The sequence below is a fragment of the Budorcas taxicolor genome, chromosome 21 (assembly GCF_023091745.1).
Source record: "Budorcas taxicolor isolate Tak-1 chromosome 21, Takin1.1, whole genome shotgun sequence".
NCBI lineage: Eukaryota > Metazoa > Chordata > Mammalia > Artiodactyla > Bovidae > Budorcas > Budorcas taxicolor.
This window is the reverse complement of record NC_068930.1, coordinates 48,907,872-48,926,901: the sequence shown is the minus strand read 5'-3', so window position 1 is coordinate 48,926,901 and position 19,030 is coordinate 48,907,872. Positions and strand designations below refer to the sequence as shown.

The 19,030-nt window shown below is 42.0% G+C and overlaps 1 protein-coding gene across 2 annotated transcripts in view; it reads left to right on the top strand.

Annotated features, from left to right (window-relative positions):
* Positions 1-2,342: 2,342 nt before the first annotated feature.
* Positions 2,343-19,030, top strand: part of SNX6 (sorting nexin 6) — a 53,407-nt gene continuing 36,719 nt past the window's right edge. For both annotated transcript variants that reach the window (XM_052659678.1, XM_052659677.1), the window contains exons 1-3: positions 2,343-2,400; positions 2,555-2,602; positions 18,883-18,987. In XM_052659678.1, coding sequence (XP_052515638.1) covers positions 2,395-2,400; positions 2,555-2,602; positions 18,883-18,987 — 159 coding nt within the window. In that variant the 5' untranslated portion in view covers positions 2,343-2,394. The remainder of the gene's footprint in view (positions 2,401-2,554; positions 2,603-18,882; positions 18,988-19,030) is intronic.

The window sequence follows — 19,030 nt, the reverse complement described above, 5'->3', positions numbered from 1 at the left end:
CCCCGCTCCCATGTTGGAGAATAACCCTTGTTGGGCCAATAAATCTTTCTATGCCTCAATTCTCCTTACATATAAAATGAAACCTACAATTTATCATGAAAATGTCTGGAAGTTTAACATTATTGTTTTGTAGAAATTCCCTGGCAGTCCAGTGGTTAGGACTGTGTGCTTTCACTGCAGAGGGTAACAGGTTCAATCCTGTAAGCCATGGAACCTGGCCAAAAAAAAAAAAAACCCAAGCAAAATAAAACCCATTACTGTTTTGAGAGCTTCAATTTAATAAGATAGGATGGGAGGGCCTGGCAAAATAGGGACCCACAGGCTGAAGAGCTGGACTTTCACATAACAGAGACCTGGGAAGATTACTGAACAGGGTAGTAACATAATCACCAATATCTGTGTCTTAGGAGGAAAACTGGCAGCAGTATATATAGAATGGCAAAGAAGTTATGAGAAATATATAGAATATTTTATATATAGAATGTAGAAAATATAGAATATGTAGAAGTTATGAGAAATATATAGAATGACAAGAGAAGTTATGGCAAAGGGCTGGACAAGGGTGGGGAGAGAGAAATATGGAGTTTGGGATTAACATATACACACTGCTATATATATGTGTGTGTGGTGTGTGTGTGTGTATTAACATATACACACTGCTATATACACACTGTTATCTATATAAAATAGATGAACAACAAGGACCTATTGTGTAGTATGCACTCATGCTCAGTCGCTCAGTTGTGTGCTACCCTTTGTGACCCCATGAACTCTAGCCAGTAGTCATGTATGGATGTGAGAGTTGGACTATAAAGAAACCTGAGCGCCAAAAATTGATGCTTTTGAGCTGTGGTGTTGGAGAAGACTCTTGAGAGTCCCTTGGACTGCAAGGAGATCCAACCAGTCCATCCTAAAGGAGATCAGTCTTGGGTGTTCATTGGAAGGACTGATGCTGAAGCTGAAACTCCAGTACTTTGGCCACCTCATGCGAAGAGCTGACTCATTTGAAAAGACCCTGATGCTAGGAAAGATTGAAGGAAGGGGACAACAGAGGATGAGATGATTGGATGGCATCACCGACTCTATGGACATGAGTTTGGGTGAACTCTGGGAGTTGGTGATGGACAGGGAGGCCTGGCGAGCTGCAGTCCATGGGGTCACAAAGAGTCGGACACGACTGAGTGACTGAACTGAACTGAACTGAACTGTAGCCTGCCAGGTTCCTCTGTCTATGGGATTTCCCAGGCAAGAATACTGGAGTAGGTTGCCATTTCCTCCTCCAGGGGATCTTCCCAACCCAGGGAATGAACCGATGTCTCCCGCATTGCCAGGCAGATTCTTTACCAGCTGAGCTACCAGGGAAGCCCGTGCTATACACTAGGGGCTCTACTTCAGTTTTTAAAAATGGTTTTTAAAAACAGGCCAGACAAGAGATGCTGAAGGTAATTGTTGTGGAAGGGAGTTGGAAGGAGGAATGAGACCAATTTAAGAGGTAATGGCAGATAATCAACTATAGGTGTAATGGGATTTGATTACTAAATGATGTGAGGACTGAGGGAGAGGAAGGAAGGACTTGAATGGGACTTTTGAGGTTTCTGGCCTGAACATCTGAACATGCTGATGCCATAAACTGAATGGAAACGTAGGATTGCTTTTTTGTTTGTGCACGTGTGTGCACTTCTGTGTAACCGAAGTGGGGCAGGGGGTAAGGAATGGTCTTGTTTCAAGTGCCTGTGGACACCTGTGTGGTGCTATAGAACTGGACAGGTAGAGTGGGCCTGGGGACAGTTCTTGGTATAAAGAAAAGAATACTCTACTCGTGTACAGCTCATTTATATAGTGCTCAACTATTAGCGCCCCACACCCTGAGGTAGTTATTACCTTGCCAGCAGTAAAAAGCTTTATTACAGCCCCTGACCGATGACTGTGTAAAGGGCCTTGGCTCCCACAACATCTACGGGCAAAATATTAATTGTGATTAATTATCGTGTGGCACCATACAAAGACTAGAAGGTTTCTTGTGGCTCCGGAGGGCACTTGCTTGGTTTTCGCTTCAGACCTCCGGAAAAGGGAACTGGACAGCTCCCCGGGTGGCCTTCGGCCCTTCCTGGGTCTGAACCGGCCAGCCGCGAGCGGTCTCCAGACACGTGCGCCTGGGTTTGGGCGCTCTCAGCCTAGGCTGCGACGACGTTGGGCGGAGGGCACTGAGTCCTTCTTCCGCGCTCTCAGACCCCGGCCCCCAGCGTCTGGGAGGGACAGGCGGGGAGGGCAGGGCAGGGCGGGGCGGGGCGGAGCTGCTCCGAGGCCCCGCCCGCCTGCAGCCGCCGCCGCCGCCGGCTCCCTACGGCCCGCGGTGCGGTACGCGCCTGCGCTGGCTCTCGCCTCGGAGCAGCCATGATGGTGGGTGTTCGCGGCGCCGAGCCCAGGGCGCGCGGTGGGGGCGGCGGGCGCGGGGCGGGCGCGGGGGCCGCGCCGGCTGGGCACTAACGTCTCCCTTTGTGTCTCCCTCGCTCCATCCTCTCCCCCGGCGCGCTGGGCCCCGCCGACCCCGCAGGAAGGCCTGGACGACGGCCCCGACTTCCTCTCGGAGGAGGACCGCGGAGTAAGTTCTGCCTCCTCCTGGCTCGCGGGACCCCCCTCCCTCGCCTTGGCCCTGGGGAGGGTTACCGGAGGGGGGGGTCCCCGGCCGGGCGGCACCCGCTCCCCGCCGGCCTCCTTTCGGGTTCCTCGCCGCACCGCGCCCCGCCCTCCTGCAGCCCTTTCTCCCTTGGGGCCGTGCGGTTCTGATTCCCCGGGACCGGCGGCCCCTCTCGGCCCCCCGCCCCGGCTCCGACCCTCCGGTGGACCTCCTTCCCCGCCCGCTCCGGGTGCAGCTGGGGAAGTGGAGAGGGAAGCCTGAGCTAGACAGTCCCCGCCCCCCGCCCCACATTGGGGGCTACGAAACCCATTGTCAGACCTTCCTGCCCGCACCCTGAATTTCCCCTTGGGGACCTCGAACCCGTCTCCGCCCACCCTTCTCTCTCTCTCTAAAACATTATAGTACTGGCTTGTTGTAAATTATCCTTTTGCAAGGGATTTTACAGTCGCCGGATCTTATCTCTTCTCCAGTATCCTACGAGATTTTGCAAAGTGCTGGTAGCCCACTGTACCTTTAAACTTTTCCAAATGTCCAAAAGACACATCTTTTGCGGCGATCCCTTGGTGGTGCTTTGAGGCAAACTGCAGTTCCCTTCAGAAAGGGCCTTCAGAGCTTTGATTCCTCCCTTCTACTCTGCCCCATTTACCTTGGCCTGAAGGGTAGTAATCTCTATAGTGCCTTGTACAAGTGAGCACTTGAAAGATACTGATACATGATGATTGCAACTCAGCAGCGTTCCATGGTTCCTCACATTTAACAGCGTGAGCTTTACTTTTCTGTTTGGCTTTTACTTACTTAATAACTTTGATAATGTGAGAGACACATCTGTTAGTCGGTTTTTGGCAGATGATAAAGTATTCTTATAAGATTTTATTCCTTTTTTTTTTTTAAGTAAAGATACGGTAGTTAGTATTAACTGATGACCTTTGTAAAGCTTTAACATGGTAAGAAAGATGCAAAGGGTGCCGTATACTTTTATAAATGAGTTAATACATTTCTCTGTTTACACAAAACAGGAAAAGCAAACAGGATTTGCTCTCTTGTAAAACCTGACTAATGTTCAGTAAAAGTATTAATTTTTTAAGTATTTATGTTGATGTGAAAAATAGAGTATTTTCTGGTGAATATTTGTGTTCCAAGCCTTATGCCTTTGATGAGATTTGCTTATCAAACTGGAACCTCTTAAGTAATGTGTCCAGAAACTTTTCATGTATTACAGATTAAAGGCAGGGTGAGATGAAAGGCATGGGTGACCAGGAGGTTCTTACAGAACCTTGCAGATGAAAATTTTAATATGAAAATGGAAAAAAAAACCCAACAAACATTACCATGAATTTGAAAGCATTTAGAATGTCATGATGAATATGTCTGCATGTCCAGTTCTTCTTTATTTTTGTCCTGTGAGACTAGGTGAATCATAGTAACAGGCACAGCCGGACAGTGTGTTAGCACTGTATACGCACAGTTCCCTTATATCTTCTCATCGTTCTTGTGAAGCTTTTAGTATCCCCCCTTTACAGATGAGAAATCTGAACCTCAGGGAAACTAAGTAAATAGTCTGAAGTCATATAGTCAGTGAGTGGGAGAGGTGGACTTTAAACCATGGAGCTGACATTAAAGCCAGTGCACATATTTCTCAGAGTCTCCTTGAAACACTTGCGTTAAAATCACCTGGGGTGTTTGAAAAGCTAAAGTCAAAAGGTTCTGGGCCCACTGTCTAGTAAATCAGTCTCTTGAGATGGGGAGGGACGAAAACTACTTTGTTAACAAGCAAGAAGTTTCCGTTGCACATGAAGTTTGATTATGGCTGCACAAAGTTATCCTGCTCTTTCCTCATTTCAGGAACAGAAATTGCAGGCCTGTTAATTTCCTTATATTGTGTTTGTCTTGATAGAAATAGATTAGTAGAACTTTCAGTTCAGATTGTCCTGTTCAGCCTTTTAAGAAAGTCTTGATGAAGAGAAAGCATGAAATACCTATTTGATACAAATTACAGAGGGGAACGTCACAGATTCAAAAATAATACTGTAAGCACTTCATTCAAAGCAGCAAGTAAACAAAATTAAGACAGCATTTTTAAATATGTTTATAAGCAGCCTTGAATTTTCATTATATTTGGAACAGAAGAGAATCGTAAAGCTTTAAGGAAATACTGTTTCGTGAGAAAACATAAAAAGCAGACTTTAAGAATATACAATATTGAAAACATTGGTCACGTTTAATCTCTTCGGTTACACCTCTACATAATAGGGTATTTTTTTCTTTCCCAAAGGCAGGACAGTAACATATTATTTAGTAAAACAAATGAGCCCTTTGAACTGGACTCATTTTGCTCTGATGTCCTTGTTAAATAGAGCAGTAGGTGCCAGCATGATGGCATAGTTCTGTTAGTATTTGATTTGAATTCTAAATAATATGTTTATTGTTTTCAGAATTACTTCAGGTGGAGGAACTGCACCTCTCCTGGACTCCTCGCCTTGCTCCTGCCTCTGTATTTATCTTCATTAATATCATTTCCATTCCTGCAGGCAAGAAGCCTCTGAATCATATCCTTCATCCCCATTGCAGAACAGTCATCAAGGCCAGATAATTTCACCTCAGAAATATTGTTTAGCCCATCTTTTGTTTACGTGACCCCAGTTAAGGTCCCTGCCATCTCTTGCCTGGCTTATAGCAGTATCTGTTATTGGTCTCTATCTCTGGTCTTTCTGTTTTCCAGTCCAGACTTCACATGACCGCTAGTTTACCTAACTGAAATGATTGACTCATACGGCACCAGTAGTCACAAGGACTTACTTGGACCCAGTTCTTTTGGCAGTAAGGTCTAAACTCATTATCGTAGCGTTGAATACCGTTCGTTATCCTTTCTGGCTGACTTCATTCTCAAGATGCCACAGCAGACATCCCCTCCCCAACACACACACTATAGGCATATTCTGGTCTATTTGTCATTGCTCAAGCACCTCTGCCCTCTCTAATGTCTATTTTATGCATGCTTGTCAATGTTGTGGAGTGGTTTTTTCCCTTCACCTCTTTTTTTCCACATGAAATTTGGCTTGTCTTTTAAGACTTGGCCCAGATGTCTATATTTTCTTTTGTGCCTCCTCAGCATTTAGCTTGAATACATTCCACATTTATTGATAGTTATTTCAGATAAAAATGTCACATAGATTTTGTTAGCAAAGGATAAGATGAATGTTGGCAGAGGAAGAAGAGGAAGCTCCTGCCCTGGGACCATGGCAGTGTAGTATGAGACTTACGGTGAAGTGCTGAGGGAGTACCAAGGAGGGTGAACACGTAGCGATAGCTACATGATGCTGAAGCATTTGCTGCATGCCAGGGACTTTCCATATATTAACTCACTTCTCAAATCCCTGTGAAGTAACTGCTTCTGTTATTCCTACTTTGGAAAGGAAAAGTGAGGTTTAGAAAGAGTAAGTAACTTGCCCAGATTCCTACAGCCAGTATGAAATAGATTCAAACTCAGAGGAAATCTAGCTATGGGTCCTAGGCTGTCACGTCCGACTGTTTTGTAACCCCACAGACTGTAGCCCACCCAACTCCTCTGTGCGTGGGAGTCTCCAGGCAGGAATACTGGTGTGGTTTGCCAGTTCCTTCTCCAGGGGATCTTTCTGACCCGGGGATCAAACTTGCATCTCTTGTATTGCAGGTGGATTCTTTACCACTGAGCCACCAGAGAATCCCATTAACCATGGTGCTGTCTCCTAAAGGAGTTCAGTTCAGTCGCTCAGTCGTGTCCGACTCTTTGTGACCCCGTGAATCGCAGCACGCCAGGCCTCCCTGTCCATCACCAACCCCCGGAGTTCACTCAGACTCATGTCTATCGAGTCAGTGATGCCATCCAGCCATCTCATCCTCTGTCGTCCCCTTCTCCTCCTGCCCCTAATCCCTCCCGGCATCAGAGTCTTTTCCAATGAGTCAACTCTTCACATGAGGTGGCCAAAGTACTGGAGTTTCAGCTTTAGCATCATTCCTTCCAGAGAAATCCCAGGGTTGATCTCCTTCAGAATGGACTGGTTGGATCTCCTTGCAGTCCAAGGGACTCTCAAGAGTCTTCTCCAGCACCACAGTTCAAAAGCATCAATTCTTCGGTGCTCAGCCTTCTTCACAGTCCAGGTCTCACATCCATACATGAATACTGGAAGAACCATAGCCTTGACTAGACGGACCTTTGTTGGCAAAGTAATGTCTCTGCTTTTGAATATGCTATCTAGGTTGGTCATAACTTTTCTTCCAAGGAGTAAGCGTCTTTTAATTTCATGGCTGCAATCACCATCTGCCATGATTTTGGAGCCCCCCAAAATAAAGTCTGGCACTGTTTCCACTGTTTCCCCATCTATTTCCCATGAAGTGATGGGACCCGATGTCATGATCTTCATTTTCTGAATGTTGAGCTTTAAGCCAACTTTTTCACTCTCCTCTTTCACTTTCATCAAGAGGCTTTTTAGTTCCTCTTCACTTTCTGCCATAAGGGTGGTATCATCTGCATATCTGAGGTTATTGACATTTCTCCCGGCAGTCTTAATTCCAGCTTGTGTTTCTTCCAGTCCAGCGTTTCTCATGATGTACTCTGCATATAAGTTAAATAAGCAGGGTGACAATCTACAGCCTTGACGTACTCCTTTTCCTATTTGGAACCAGTCTGTTGTTGCATGTCCAGTTCTAACTGTTGCTCCCTGACCTGCATACAGGTTTCTCAAGAGGCAGGTTAGGTGGTCTGGTATTCCCGTCTCTTTCAGAATTTTCCACAGTTTATTGTGATCCACACAGTCGAAGGCTTTGGCATAGTCAATAAAGCAGAAATAGATGTTTTTCTGGAACTCTCTTGCTTTTTCCATGATCCAGCAGATGTTGGCAATTTGATCTCTGTTTCCTCTGCCTTTTCTAAAACCAGCCTGAATATCAGGAAGTTCATGGTTCACGTATTGCTGAAGCCTGGCTTGGAGAATTTTGAGCATTACTCTACTAGCATGTGAGATGAGTGCAATTGTGCGGTAGTTTGAGCATTCTTTGGCATTGCCTTTCTTTGGGATTGGAATGAAAACTGACCTTTTCCAGTCCTGTGGCCACTGCTGAGTTTTCCAAATTTGCTGGTATGTTGAGTGCAGCACTTTCACAGCATCATCTTTCAGGATTTGAAATAGCTCCACTGGAATTCCATCACCTCTGCTAGCTTTGTTCGTAGTGATGCTTTCTAAGGTCCCCTTGACTTCACATTCCAGGATGTCTGGCTCTAGATGAGTGATCACACCATCGTGATTATCCGGGTCGTGAAGATCTTTTTTGTACAGTTCTGTGTATTCTTGCCACTTCTTAATATCTTCTGCTTCTGTTAGGTCCCTACCATTTCTGTCCTTTATCGAGCCCATCTTTGCATGAAATGTTCCCTTGGTATCTCTAATTTTCTTGAAAAGATCTCTAGTCTTTCCCATTTTATGGTTTTCCTCTATTTGCATTGATCGCTGAAGAAGGCTTCCTTACCTCTTGTTATTCTTTGGAACTCTGCATTCAGATGCTTATATCCTTCCTTTTCTCCTTTGCTTTTCACTTCTCTTTTCACAGCTATTTGTAAGGCCTCCCCAGACAGCCATTTTTCTTTTTTGCATTTCTTTTCCATGGGGATGGTCTTGATCCCTGTCTCGTGTACAATGTCACGAACCTCATTCCATAGTCCATCAGGCACTCTATCTATCAGATCTAGGCCCTTAAATCTATTTCTCACTTATACTGTATAATCATAAGGGATATGATTTAGGTCATACCTGAATGGTCTAGCAGTTTTCCCTACTTTCTCAATTTAAGTATGAATGTGGTAATAAGGAGTTCATGATGAGCCATAGTCAGCTCCTGGACTTGTTTTTGTTGACTGTATAGAGCTTCTCCATCTTTGGCTGCAAAGAATATAATCAATCTGATTTCGGTGTTGACCATCTGGTGATGTCCTTGTGTAGAGTCTTCTCTTGTGTTGTTGGAAGAGGTTGTTTGCTATGACCAGTGCATTTTCTTGCCAAACTCGATTAATCTTTGCCCTGCTTCATTCCGCATTCGAAAGCCAAATTTGCCTGTTCCTCCAGGTGTTTCTTGACTTCCTACTTTTGCATTCCAGTCCCCTATAATGAAAAGGACATCTTTTTTGGGTGTTAGTTCTAAAAGGTCTTGTAGGTCTTCATAGAACCATTCAGCTTCAGCTTCTTCAGCGTTACTAGTTGGGGCATAGACTTGGATTACTGTGATATTGAATGGTTTGCCTTGGAAATGAACAGAGATCATTCTGTCATTTTTGAGATTGCATCCAAGTACTGCATTTCGGACTCTTTTGTTGACCATGATGGCTACTCCATTTCTTCTGAGGGATTCCTGCCCACTGTAGTAGTTATAATTGTCCTCTGAGTTAAATTCATCCATTCCAGTCCATTTTAGTTCGCTGATTCCTAGAATGTCGACGTTCACTCTTGCCATCTCTTGTTTGACCACTTCCAATTTGCCTTGATTCATGGACCTGACATTCCAGGTTCCTATGCAATATTGCTCTTTACAGTATCGGACCTTGCTTCTATCACCAGTCACATCCACAGCTGGGTGTTGTTTTTGCTTTGGCTCCATCCCTTCGTTCTTTCTGGAGAAGGCAATGGCACCCCACTCCAGTACTCTTGCCTGGAAAATCCCATGGACAGAGGAGCCTGGTAGGCTGCAGTCCATGGGGTCGCACAGAGTCGGACACGACTGAAGCGATTTAGCAGCAGTAGCAGCAGCTTCATTCTTTCTGGAGTTATTTCTCCACTGATCTCCAGTAGCATATTGGGCACCTACTGACCTGGGGAGTTCCTCTTTCAGTATCTTAGCATTTTGCCTTTTCATACTGTTCATGGGGTTCTCAAGGCAAGAATACTGAAGTGGTTTGCCATTCCCTTCTCCACTGGACCACATTCTGTCAGACCTCTCCACCATGACCCGCCCGTCTTGGGTTGCCCCACTGGCATGGCTTAGTTTCATTGAGTTAGACAAGACTGTGGTCCTAGTGTGATTAGATTGACTAGTTTTCTGTGAGTATGGTTTCAGTGTGTCTGCCCTCTGATGCCCTCTTTCAACACCTACCATCTTACTTGGGTTTCTCTTACCTTGGGCGTGGGGTATCTCTTCACGGCTGCTCCAGCAAAGCTCAGCCGCTGCTCCTTACCTGGGATGAGGGGTATCTCCTCACCGCTGCCCTTCCTGACCTTCAACGTGGGATGGCTCCTCTAGGCCCTCCTGCACCTGCGCAGCCACCGCTCCTTGGACATGGGGTTGCTCGTCCTCCTAAAGGAACTAAACCTTAAATGTTGATCAGAAATTGTGTAGGCTGTCAGGGAAGGGGAGGGCTTGTCAGCAGAGAAGATAACGTGTAGATAAGTGCTGGGATCCAGGGAATTCGAAGGTGGGGACAGCGTCGGTGTCCTTGGAAAAATACATATTTAATCACAGATATAGAGAGAGATTGGAAACGGATAGTGTAGTAGGAAAATTAGTGGAGAAAAAGAGGCTGAATAACATGGCTACGTGGAATAGCATCCATGCTCCACGTGGGAATTCAGCCAGAAAAACAGGGAGCAAGAAAGAACGACATGGGGGTATCAGTCTTTCCAGAAACTGATCCGATTTCTTTATTTTGGGGTTTGCTTATATACCTTTTGTTACACATAGGGATGAATACAGAGTCACACGGGGGTCAGCAGTCCTGACCTTTATCAGAATCAGGTGCTTCACATAAAAAGGTCTTAGGGATTTTATGATCCTTTCTTTCTGATAACCGAAAAACTTGTTTTTTCCAAGGGTGTTTTTTCTTAAACCAGGCACCACCCTCCAAATAGTTACATTCCTATAGGGTGAGGGTGTAGTGAGTTACAATCAAGAAAGGAATTTATTTAACCCAAGGTTAACATGATTAATCTTAAAGGTTAATACTTATTTCTCCTATATGCTAGTTATATTCATTATAAGGGCAGGGAATATGGAGATTTAACAGCAAACATCAGCCCAACAAATGATAATCCTTTCACCAATGTTCCCCTTAAGATCTATTTAGTCTTAAGATAGTGATAAATTTTTACATAGCAAGGACACAGTGATTTATAATAAAGTACAGTGATCTATTACAAAAGAGAAAATTCATTAACTCAAAAAGTCTAGTATTGCTAACCTTAAAACTACTATATTTCCTTTTCTATATTCCAAATACATTGATTAATATATTCCCAGGTGCCTAAGGATATGGAGGCCTGGCAGCAATCATTGACTCAACAATGAGAAAAGCCCTATGCTAATTAAGACTTTCAAAATACTCCAAAACTCTCTGTGCTGTTTATGGTTGAGAGGTAGTAAACAATCATGTTAACCATGGTGCTGTCTCCTAAAGGAGCTAAACCTTAAATGTTGATCAGAAATTGTGTAGGCTGTCAGGGAATGGGAGAGCTTGTCAGCAGAGAAGATAACATGTGTAGATAATCCATCTGGTTCCACCTGCAGCGCTTGTTCTTATTGGAGTGCAGTGAAGTCGCTCAGTCATGCCCGACTCTTTGCAACCCCATGGATAGTAGCCTGCACCAAGCTCCTCCCATGGGATTTTCAAGGCAAGAGTACTGGAGTGGGTTGCCATTCCCTTCTCCAGGGAATCTTCCCAATCCAGGGATCGAACCCAGGTCTCTCACATTGGAAGCAGGAGTAAATACCAGTAGTACAGATAAAGTGCATAATGGTAAAGAATCCAGCCAGTGGGAAGTTCTGAGGGTTCTTAGCTGGGAAGGACATATACCCAGATGAAAATAGCATTATAGATGACTCCAGTGTGGAAGATGGATTGCTGCCTTCTTGCAGAAAGCAGAGAAAGCAGTTAGCAGGCCATTGTGGCAGTCCAAATGAGAAACGTTAAAGGTAGAACTAAGGCCGTGAAGTGGGAGAAGGGATGAAGGAGAGGACGTAGTAGAGATGTCTCGGAGATAGAATAGACAGGGCATAGTGGCTTAAGAAATACATGGGCTGGGCAGAGGAGAAGGAGATGAGGAATACAGGAGAGAAGAGTAGAGTTAGAAGGTAGATAATAGGTTTGGTTTTCAGATATGCTGGATTTGAAGTGCCTCATCCCTTTCCCCCAAAACTACAAACTAAGATCTGAAAGGACAAAGATTGTGTCTTTTCATCCTAGCACCTTTGACAGTAGATGGCACACTGAAGGCACTCCGTTGTTTAATAAGTATTAAGAAATAAATACATAAACACTAAACAACAAATACATCCAGGTGGATATGTCTAGTTGGTAAGTTGAAATTATGATTGGAAACTTAGAATAAGAGATGTGAGTTGAAGGACTAAATTCAGGAGTTATTAGTCAAGAATGGCTGAAATTACGAAGGCTGGATACCCAGAGGAAACAAAGATTCACATGCCAAGGGGAGAAAATGGACTAATTGATGGGGCTGAGATGGTCGGGAAGAAAATGAGAAGCGTTCCCAGAAGCTGAGAGTTTTAATGGAAAGGGTCAGAATGATCATTAAGGCAAAATACTGAAGAGAGGTCAAAAAGACTGCAAAGTATTGGATTTGGAAATTAGGTCCTCACCGTGTGGAGGTTTTGTGAGACCAGGGCTAATTTGACTAGAAGAGCAGTGCTAGAGCAGACAGGAAAGTAACATGCTCAGGTGGCCAGAGAGCTCCGCTCTCTGTAGGACACCATGTCTTCTGAGAAAGCAGAGGCGTTGAGTCCATCCAAATCTATTTGTAGAAAGGCTTATTGATGGGTGTGAAGGGGTAACAGCTGCTAGTGTTGATTTCTTGGAGATGTGGGAGGCAGTGTCACTTATTGAGCATAGGGGTGGAAATGTGGTTGAGGCTTGAGACAGGAAAGTTTTGGAGTAGTTGCTCAGGGGGTCAGAAGGGGAGCTGAGCAGATCGGCCTAGGACTGTTGAATGATTTTAAGGATCTTATGCAGTTTGGAGACCAGTAATTTGTAGTGGATAAGTGCAACAAGCAGTTGTGACTTTTCTCTAGCCACACTCAGCTCAGAAAGCAAAAAATGTCGATTGAATTGATCCTCCAGGTGGGAATTTGCAAGTCAGGTATGGCAAAGAGCAGTGAGAGTTGACAAGACGGGTGAGAAAGGCATTGGAGTGACATCGAGTGACTTATTTTTGGTATGGTAGATGAAAGGCAATCTAGTTTCCAGAAAGTATATGTATGTATAATCAACCATTGATTTGACTGCTGAGTATACTGGGTATAATAATGGAAATAATTCACTGCAGGACTTCCAAAATTATTTGTTGTGGTTCAGTTGCTTAATCGTGTCCAGCTCTTTGCAACCCCATGGACTGAAGCACATCAGGCCTCCCTGTCCCTCACCATCTCTAAAATTATAACTGGCTGTAAATCAACTGTACCTCAATTTAAAAAAAATGCTTTTTTAAATCCTAACTGAGCTAGGAGTAAAATAGATTTAAAATTTGGCCAGAACTAGTGAACGTAACAGAATTTCTGTCTGTCTCATGGGGCTTTTCACTGATTGTACTGTAATTCCCTAGAAATAGTTTCTTAGCACTAGTACGGTTTGTGCCTTTCTTTCAGGGCTGCCTTGAGCCAGAAGAATAGGGCCTGGGGGCTCACTGTAAGGACTAGGCTTTTCTGCAAGCCAGAACCCCTTAGGTTTCGAGCAGAGGAATGAGTTCTAGTTTAGTGGCATCGCTCCAGTGGCCCTGTATGGAATATAGATTGAGGAGGCAAGAGGACAGAAGCAAGAGACTGGTTGGGAAGCTGTGGCAATAATCAGTTACTTCGCTTCCTTCTTCCTCCTCCTTCCGCCAGTCTATCTCTGTACATATATTTACTTTTCTGACAAAAGATTAACTGTTTTTTAGGAGTGTCATAAAGTAGGTACTGGCTTCCCTGGTGGTGCAGAGGTTAAAGCGTCTGCCTGCAATGTGGGAGACCTGGGTTCGATCCCTGGGTCGGGAAGATCCCCTGGAGAAGGAAATGGCAACCCACTCCAGTATTCTTGCCTGGAGAATCCCATGGACGGAGGAGCCTGGCGGGCTACAGTCCACGGGTCGCAAAGAGTCGGACACGACTGAGCGACTTCACTTTCACTTCACTTTCACTTGCTTCCTTCTTCCTCCTCCTTCCATCAGTCTATCTCTGTACATGTATTTACTTTCCTGACAAAAGATGAACAGTATTTTAGGAGTGTCATAAAGTAGGTACTTTAATGTGTAAACACATCAGTGTACTAAACTGGTAGTGAATGTCGTCTTTACTAATTACACATGAATTAATCTATCAGCAGCAGGGCAGTGTCTTTATATTTCTAAGGATAGTGTATTTATGTTGCTTAATCCATTTCCTCTGCCTGGGCTTTCTCTTGACCATGACACAAATGTTTAACCTAGTAAGTCTTTGACAAAAGAAAGTACAAAGTTTATTGACCCAGATAAGGATTAAACTGATGAACGTAGTCTAATTAGAATATCCTCAAACTGACCTGACTAGTTGCACAAAGTTAATTAAATGTTAATAAATCACAGTTGTTTGCTTCACTCCTCCCCTTAATAAAAGCTACCTAAAATTACTTACTTATCTCTAAACCAAGAAGATACTCTGCTTGCAAAATCTGCGTGTGTGTGTGTGTGTGTGTGTGTGTGTGTGTGTGTGTGTGTGTGTGTGTACTCAGTTGTGTCCGGTTCTTTGTGACCCCATGGAATATAGCCTGCCAGGCTCCTCCATCCATGGGATTTTCCAGGCAAGGATATTGGAGTGGGTTGCCATTTCCTTCTCCAGGAAGGTCAGTGCACATTGTATATAATTAGCACTAAATTTACAGAAATTCCCTGCGGTCCAGGGTTAGGACTCTCTGATTCCACTGCAGGGGCCGGGGTTCCATTCCTGGTTGAGGAACTAAGAGCCTGCAAACTGCACAACAGGGCCCAGAAAAGAAAGAGGGAAAAAACCCCACTAAATTTATAATACGATATTTTATTAAATCTAAGGTGCAGTTGATTGGAAGATATATTTTCTTACATGTACCACTAAGGAAAAAATACAGCCAACTAAACTATTAATTTGTTATCAATTACAGGGCATCCTTGTTTCAGATACATTAAAATGTGGAAAATATGCATCTGGAATTGATGAAATATGATATCAGATTATCTTTCTTTTTTAACTTAATTTTTTAAATTGAACTATAGTTGATTTACAGTGTTGTGTCAACCCCTGCAATACAGCAAAGTGACTCAGTTATATAGTAGTGAAAATAGCTCAGTTGTGTCCCACTCTTTGGGACCCCATGGACTATACAGTCCATGGAATTCTCCAGACCAGAATACTGGAGTAGGTAGCCTTTCCCTTCTCCAGGGGATCTTCTCAACCCAGGGATCAAACCCAGGTTTCCTGCATTGAAGGTGGATTCTTTACCAGCTGAGCCACAGGGGAAGCACAAGAATACTGGAGTGGATAGCTATCCCTTCTCCAGCGGATCTTCCCCACCCAGGAATTGAACTGGGGTCTCTTGCATTGCAGGTGGATTCTTTACCAACTGAGCTATCAGGGAAGCCCATACACATACAGACATTTTTTTTTTTTCTTTTCCATTGTGGCTTAACCTAGGATATTGAATACAGTTCCCTGTGCTATACAGTGGGACCTTGTTGTTTATCCATCTAGATTATCTTTAAGCGAAAGTTTTGTATTGATATGGGAGATGATTTTATTGGCTGGCAAACCCTTATGTGTGTGAAACAAATCTTGTGGTCAGACAAAATAATCCTTCTCCATAGGCCCAGGAAATGGAAAAAAATTGAAGTCTGAAGTGTATATGGGAACTGACCATAGGAACATGCACTATGAAAATGAATGCTTCTGCTGATATTTAGCTAAAGTTCCTATGAGATATGAAGAGGAAGAATCAGAATCTTACCATCAGCATTTTGCTGTGACCACATTTGTAATTCATGTACATTTTCCTGAGATCAGTTCTAGAACTCAGTTGTTAAAAGAATGAAAGAAGCAAATGGCAGATTGAATTAATAGCTATTAAAGCTATTATATGGGATGCTTTAGTAAAGCATACAAGAAGAGAATTTATAGAAAGGTTAGAAAGAAGTAGAGGAATAAAAGCAAAGGAGGGGACTTCTTGGACTGATGGAAATGTTCCATATCTTGATTATGGTGATGATTACAAGGGTATAATCTATGTATTTGTTAAAACTTTTCAAATTATATCCTTAAAATCTGCATTTCATTATATGTAAACTGTACTTAAAAAAAATAGAGTACAAGACCAAAAGAGAGATGGGAGTATAGGAATGTATAATAGAGGTATACTTTTTGTATATAGGAATACTTTTATTGATGAGTTGCAATTTTAAAAAGCCAAATGTTTTACTGTCAGACTCTGATGCTGGGAGGGATTGGGGGCAGGAGAAGAAGGGGACGGCCGAGGATGAGATGGCTGGATGGCATCACAGACTCGATGGACATGAGTCTGAGTGAACTCCGGGAGATGGTGATGGACAGGGAGGCCTGGCGTGCTGCGATTCATGGGGTCGCAAAGAGTCGGACACGACTGAGCGACTGAACTGAACTGAAACAAAGCAAAAAAAAAAGGGAAATAGTGGGTGTGATATAAAAGAATACTGAAATGGAAGACAGAAATATGTTAATAATTTGAAATAATCTTTAATTAGAAGAATAAATAACAGCTGTTCATATGTAGAAATCCTGAAAGGTGTGTTTCCAGATTAATAGTGCAGTGGTTAAAAAAATAAAATAAACCTGAAAGTTAAAATGTACTTAGAGATATGAAGTCTGGCAAAATGTTTTATATAATCATTAAAAAGAAAATATTAGCAACTGAGATAAAGTTTTGACAGAATGTAAAGACAGTCCGGAAAAATCTAGACTAGCGTTCCCTCATATGGTTTTTAAGGATTTTTCTGAAAATTGTTTTGATATGTCTGTGATAGGACATGGGATTCTGTGTTTTTTAATAAGCATTCAAGTTGAGTCTTACCAGGTGTGTCTGAGAAATGCTAGACCAGGCAGTGAAAACATAAATGAAGAACTGCCAAGATTGTTATTCCGAAATCCGTAAGATAAATTTATTAGTTTCCTGGGGCTGCTGTAACAAGTTACCACAAACTTAATGGGTTAATACAACAGAATTTTATTCTCTCATGATTCTGCAGGCCAGAAGTCTGAAATCAGTATCACTGAGCTGAAATCAAGGTGTTGGCAGGGCCATGCTCCCTGAGGCTCTAGCGAAGAATTAGTTTCTTGTCTCTTCCAGCTTTCTCGTGGCTGCCTGCACTCCTTGGCGTGTGGCTTTACCACTCTAATCTCTGCCTCCTTAGTTAAGTTGCTTTCTCTTCTTTTGTCTGTGTCAGATCTCCCTCTTATAAAGATACATGTAATTGTATTTAGGGCCCTCCTGGATAGTCCAGGATAAACTCCACATCTTTTTCTTTTTTTTAACCATATAAGGTGACATCCACAGGGATTTGGATGTGAATGTCTTTGGGGGAGCTATAATTCAACCAACCACAATAAACTTAAGAGTGGCCTCAATATGAGTAAAAAGAAATAAGGAAACAGATTTCTTAAATTAGAATTAAGATAAGGTGTTAGAGAAGAGGTAGGAAACAGTTTGAAGACCTGATAAGACTAAATAAAAGCAAGAAAACCAAAGAATAGAGTACTCTAATGTTTCCAATATTGCGGAAGCAATGAAGTTATTGGAAAATGAAAAAGAAAACTTCTTTGTAATTCAGGACAGCCTTTAAATTTCTTTTATCAGACAATGGCTACATGTAGCGGAGTACAATAGTGATTTTTAAAACATTTTTATGTAAGTTTATAGTGTTAACTTAAAAATATGATTGCTGATTGAAATTTAATTCAGTATAAACATTAAAGTTACCAATAAAGTTTTTGTTAAAGGCCATCATAGATAGTGTCATGCATTTTAAATAATGATTCATTTCTTCTGTGACTGTTAAGTTAGATTGTAATGGTATTTATTTTTTAAAAATATCTCTACTCAATACAGAACCAGTAGTGCAAAAGTGAAATAGTATTTTACTTTCATTACTAATAAACAACTCTATTTAATGAGAAACTTCACAAAATCCATCTTTTAATAAGTCACAAGATTTCTTAAAGGCTTTTTTCCAATTTTATAAAATTCATGCATATTGTGGAAAGTTGGGAGAATAGAAGAACATAGAAGAAAATCCACTGCAACTCACATTTTGTTGTGTTTCCTATACATAATAATTTTATGTATGCAGTTTTTAAAAATATAATTGAGATCATAGAGTGAATAATTTCGCTTCTAGCATTTTTTCCATTTGCATTGTAATTGAAATTTGAAACACTAGTGATTAGGTAAGTTTCCAAAGGCAATCCTGCTTTTATAGCTAGAGTATTGGAAGCAGGCTAGTTAGATTTTTAATATTTTGTATCTTTGCATCTGGCTAAGACTTGATTTTATCTTTTAGTGTATTAGCTTTTGTAAATCTCCAAATTACCTTAAGATGTTAGAATGTTAATCTGTTTAAAAGGGAAGGAAAATGATTGATATTTAAGAATAAGTAAAATTGTGATTAGAATTATAAGTGACGTCTTCTCGTAGATGAGTAAATAGAAGCACTAAATAGGGAATATACCCAGTTCTTCTAATGTACTAAAGCTGTAGAGTAAAATTTAATACATATCATAGGAGTTAATAATTATTTGTTAGCATTTTCTTAGCACTTTGCATATATAATACATTTAATTGTTATTTATTTTATTATATATTCCTAAATTAAAATAAGCAATGAAATTTAAATGATTGGCCATTATTCTTTTTATTATTTTTCTTATTCTTAAAGGTAGATAAGTTTCTTAATTTTAGGACACTTGAACTTGTAAAGGACTATCATTTTGGAAAATAGTTTACTAGTTTACTTTTTGGGTGAAACTATAGTAAATCATAGTTAGCACATTGACTCATTCAAAGGGTAGTTGAATGGTGTAGAATGAAAATTGATTAAGATAACATACCCAAAGCACCTCCCCCAGAAGATAGATTAAATGAACTTGTGTACTTGTTAGATCTAAGATTTGCTATTTTCGTTTTGTTTTTGCACTGTCTTATTATCTAGAAGAATGAATTTGCATAAAACCTATAGAATTTTCACTGAGGTATAATTTCTTTGTAGCTTAAAGCAATAAATGTAGATCTTCAGAGTGATGCTGCTCTGCAGGTGGACATTTCTGATGCTCTGAGTGAGAGAGACAAAGTAAAATTCACTGTTCACACAAAGGTAAATGGGATTTTTTTACTTGTGTTATTTTAATTATTGTGCT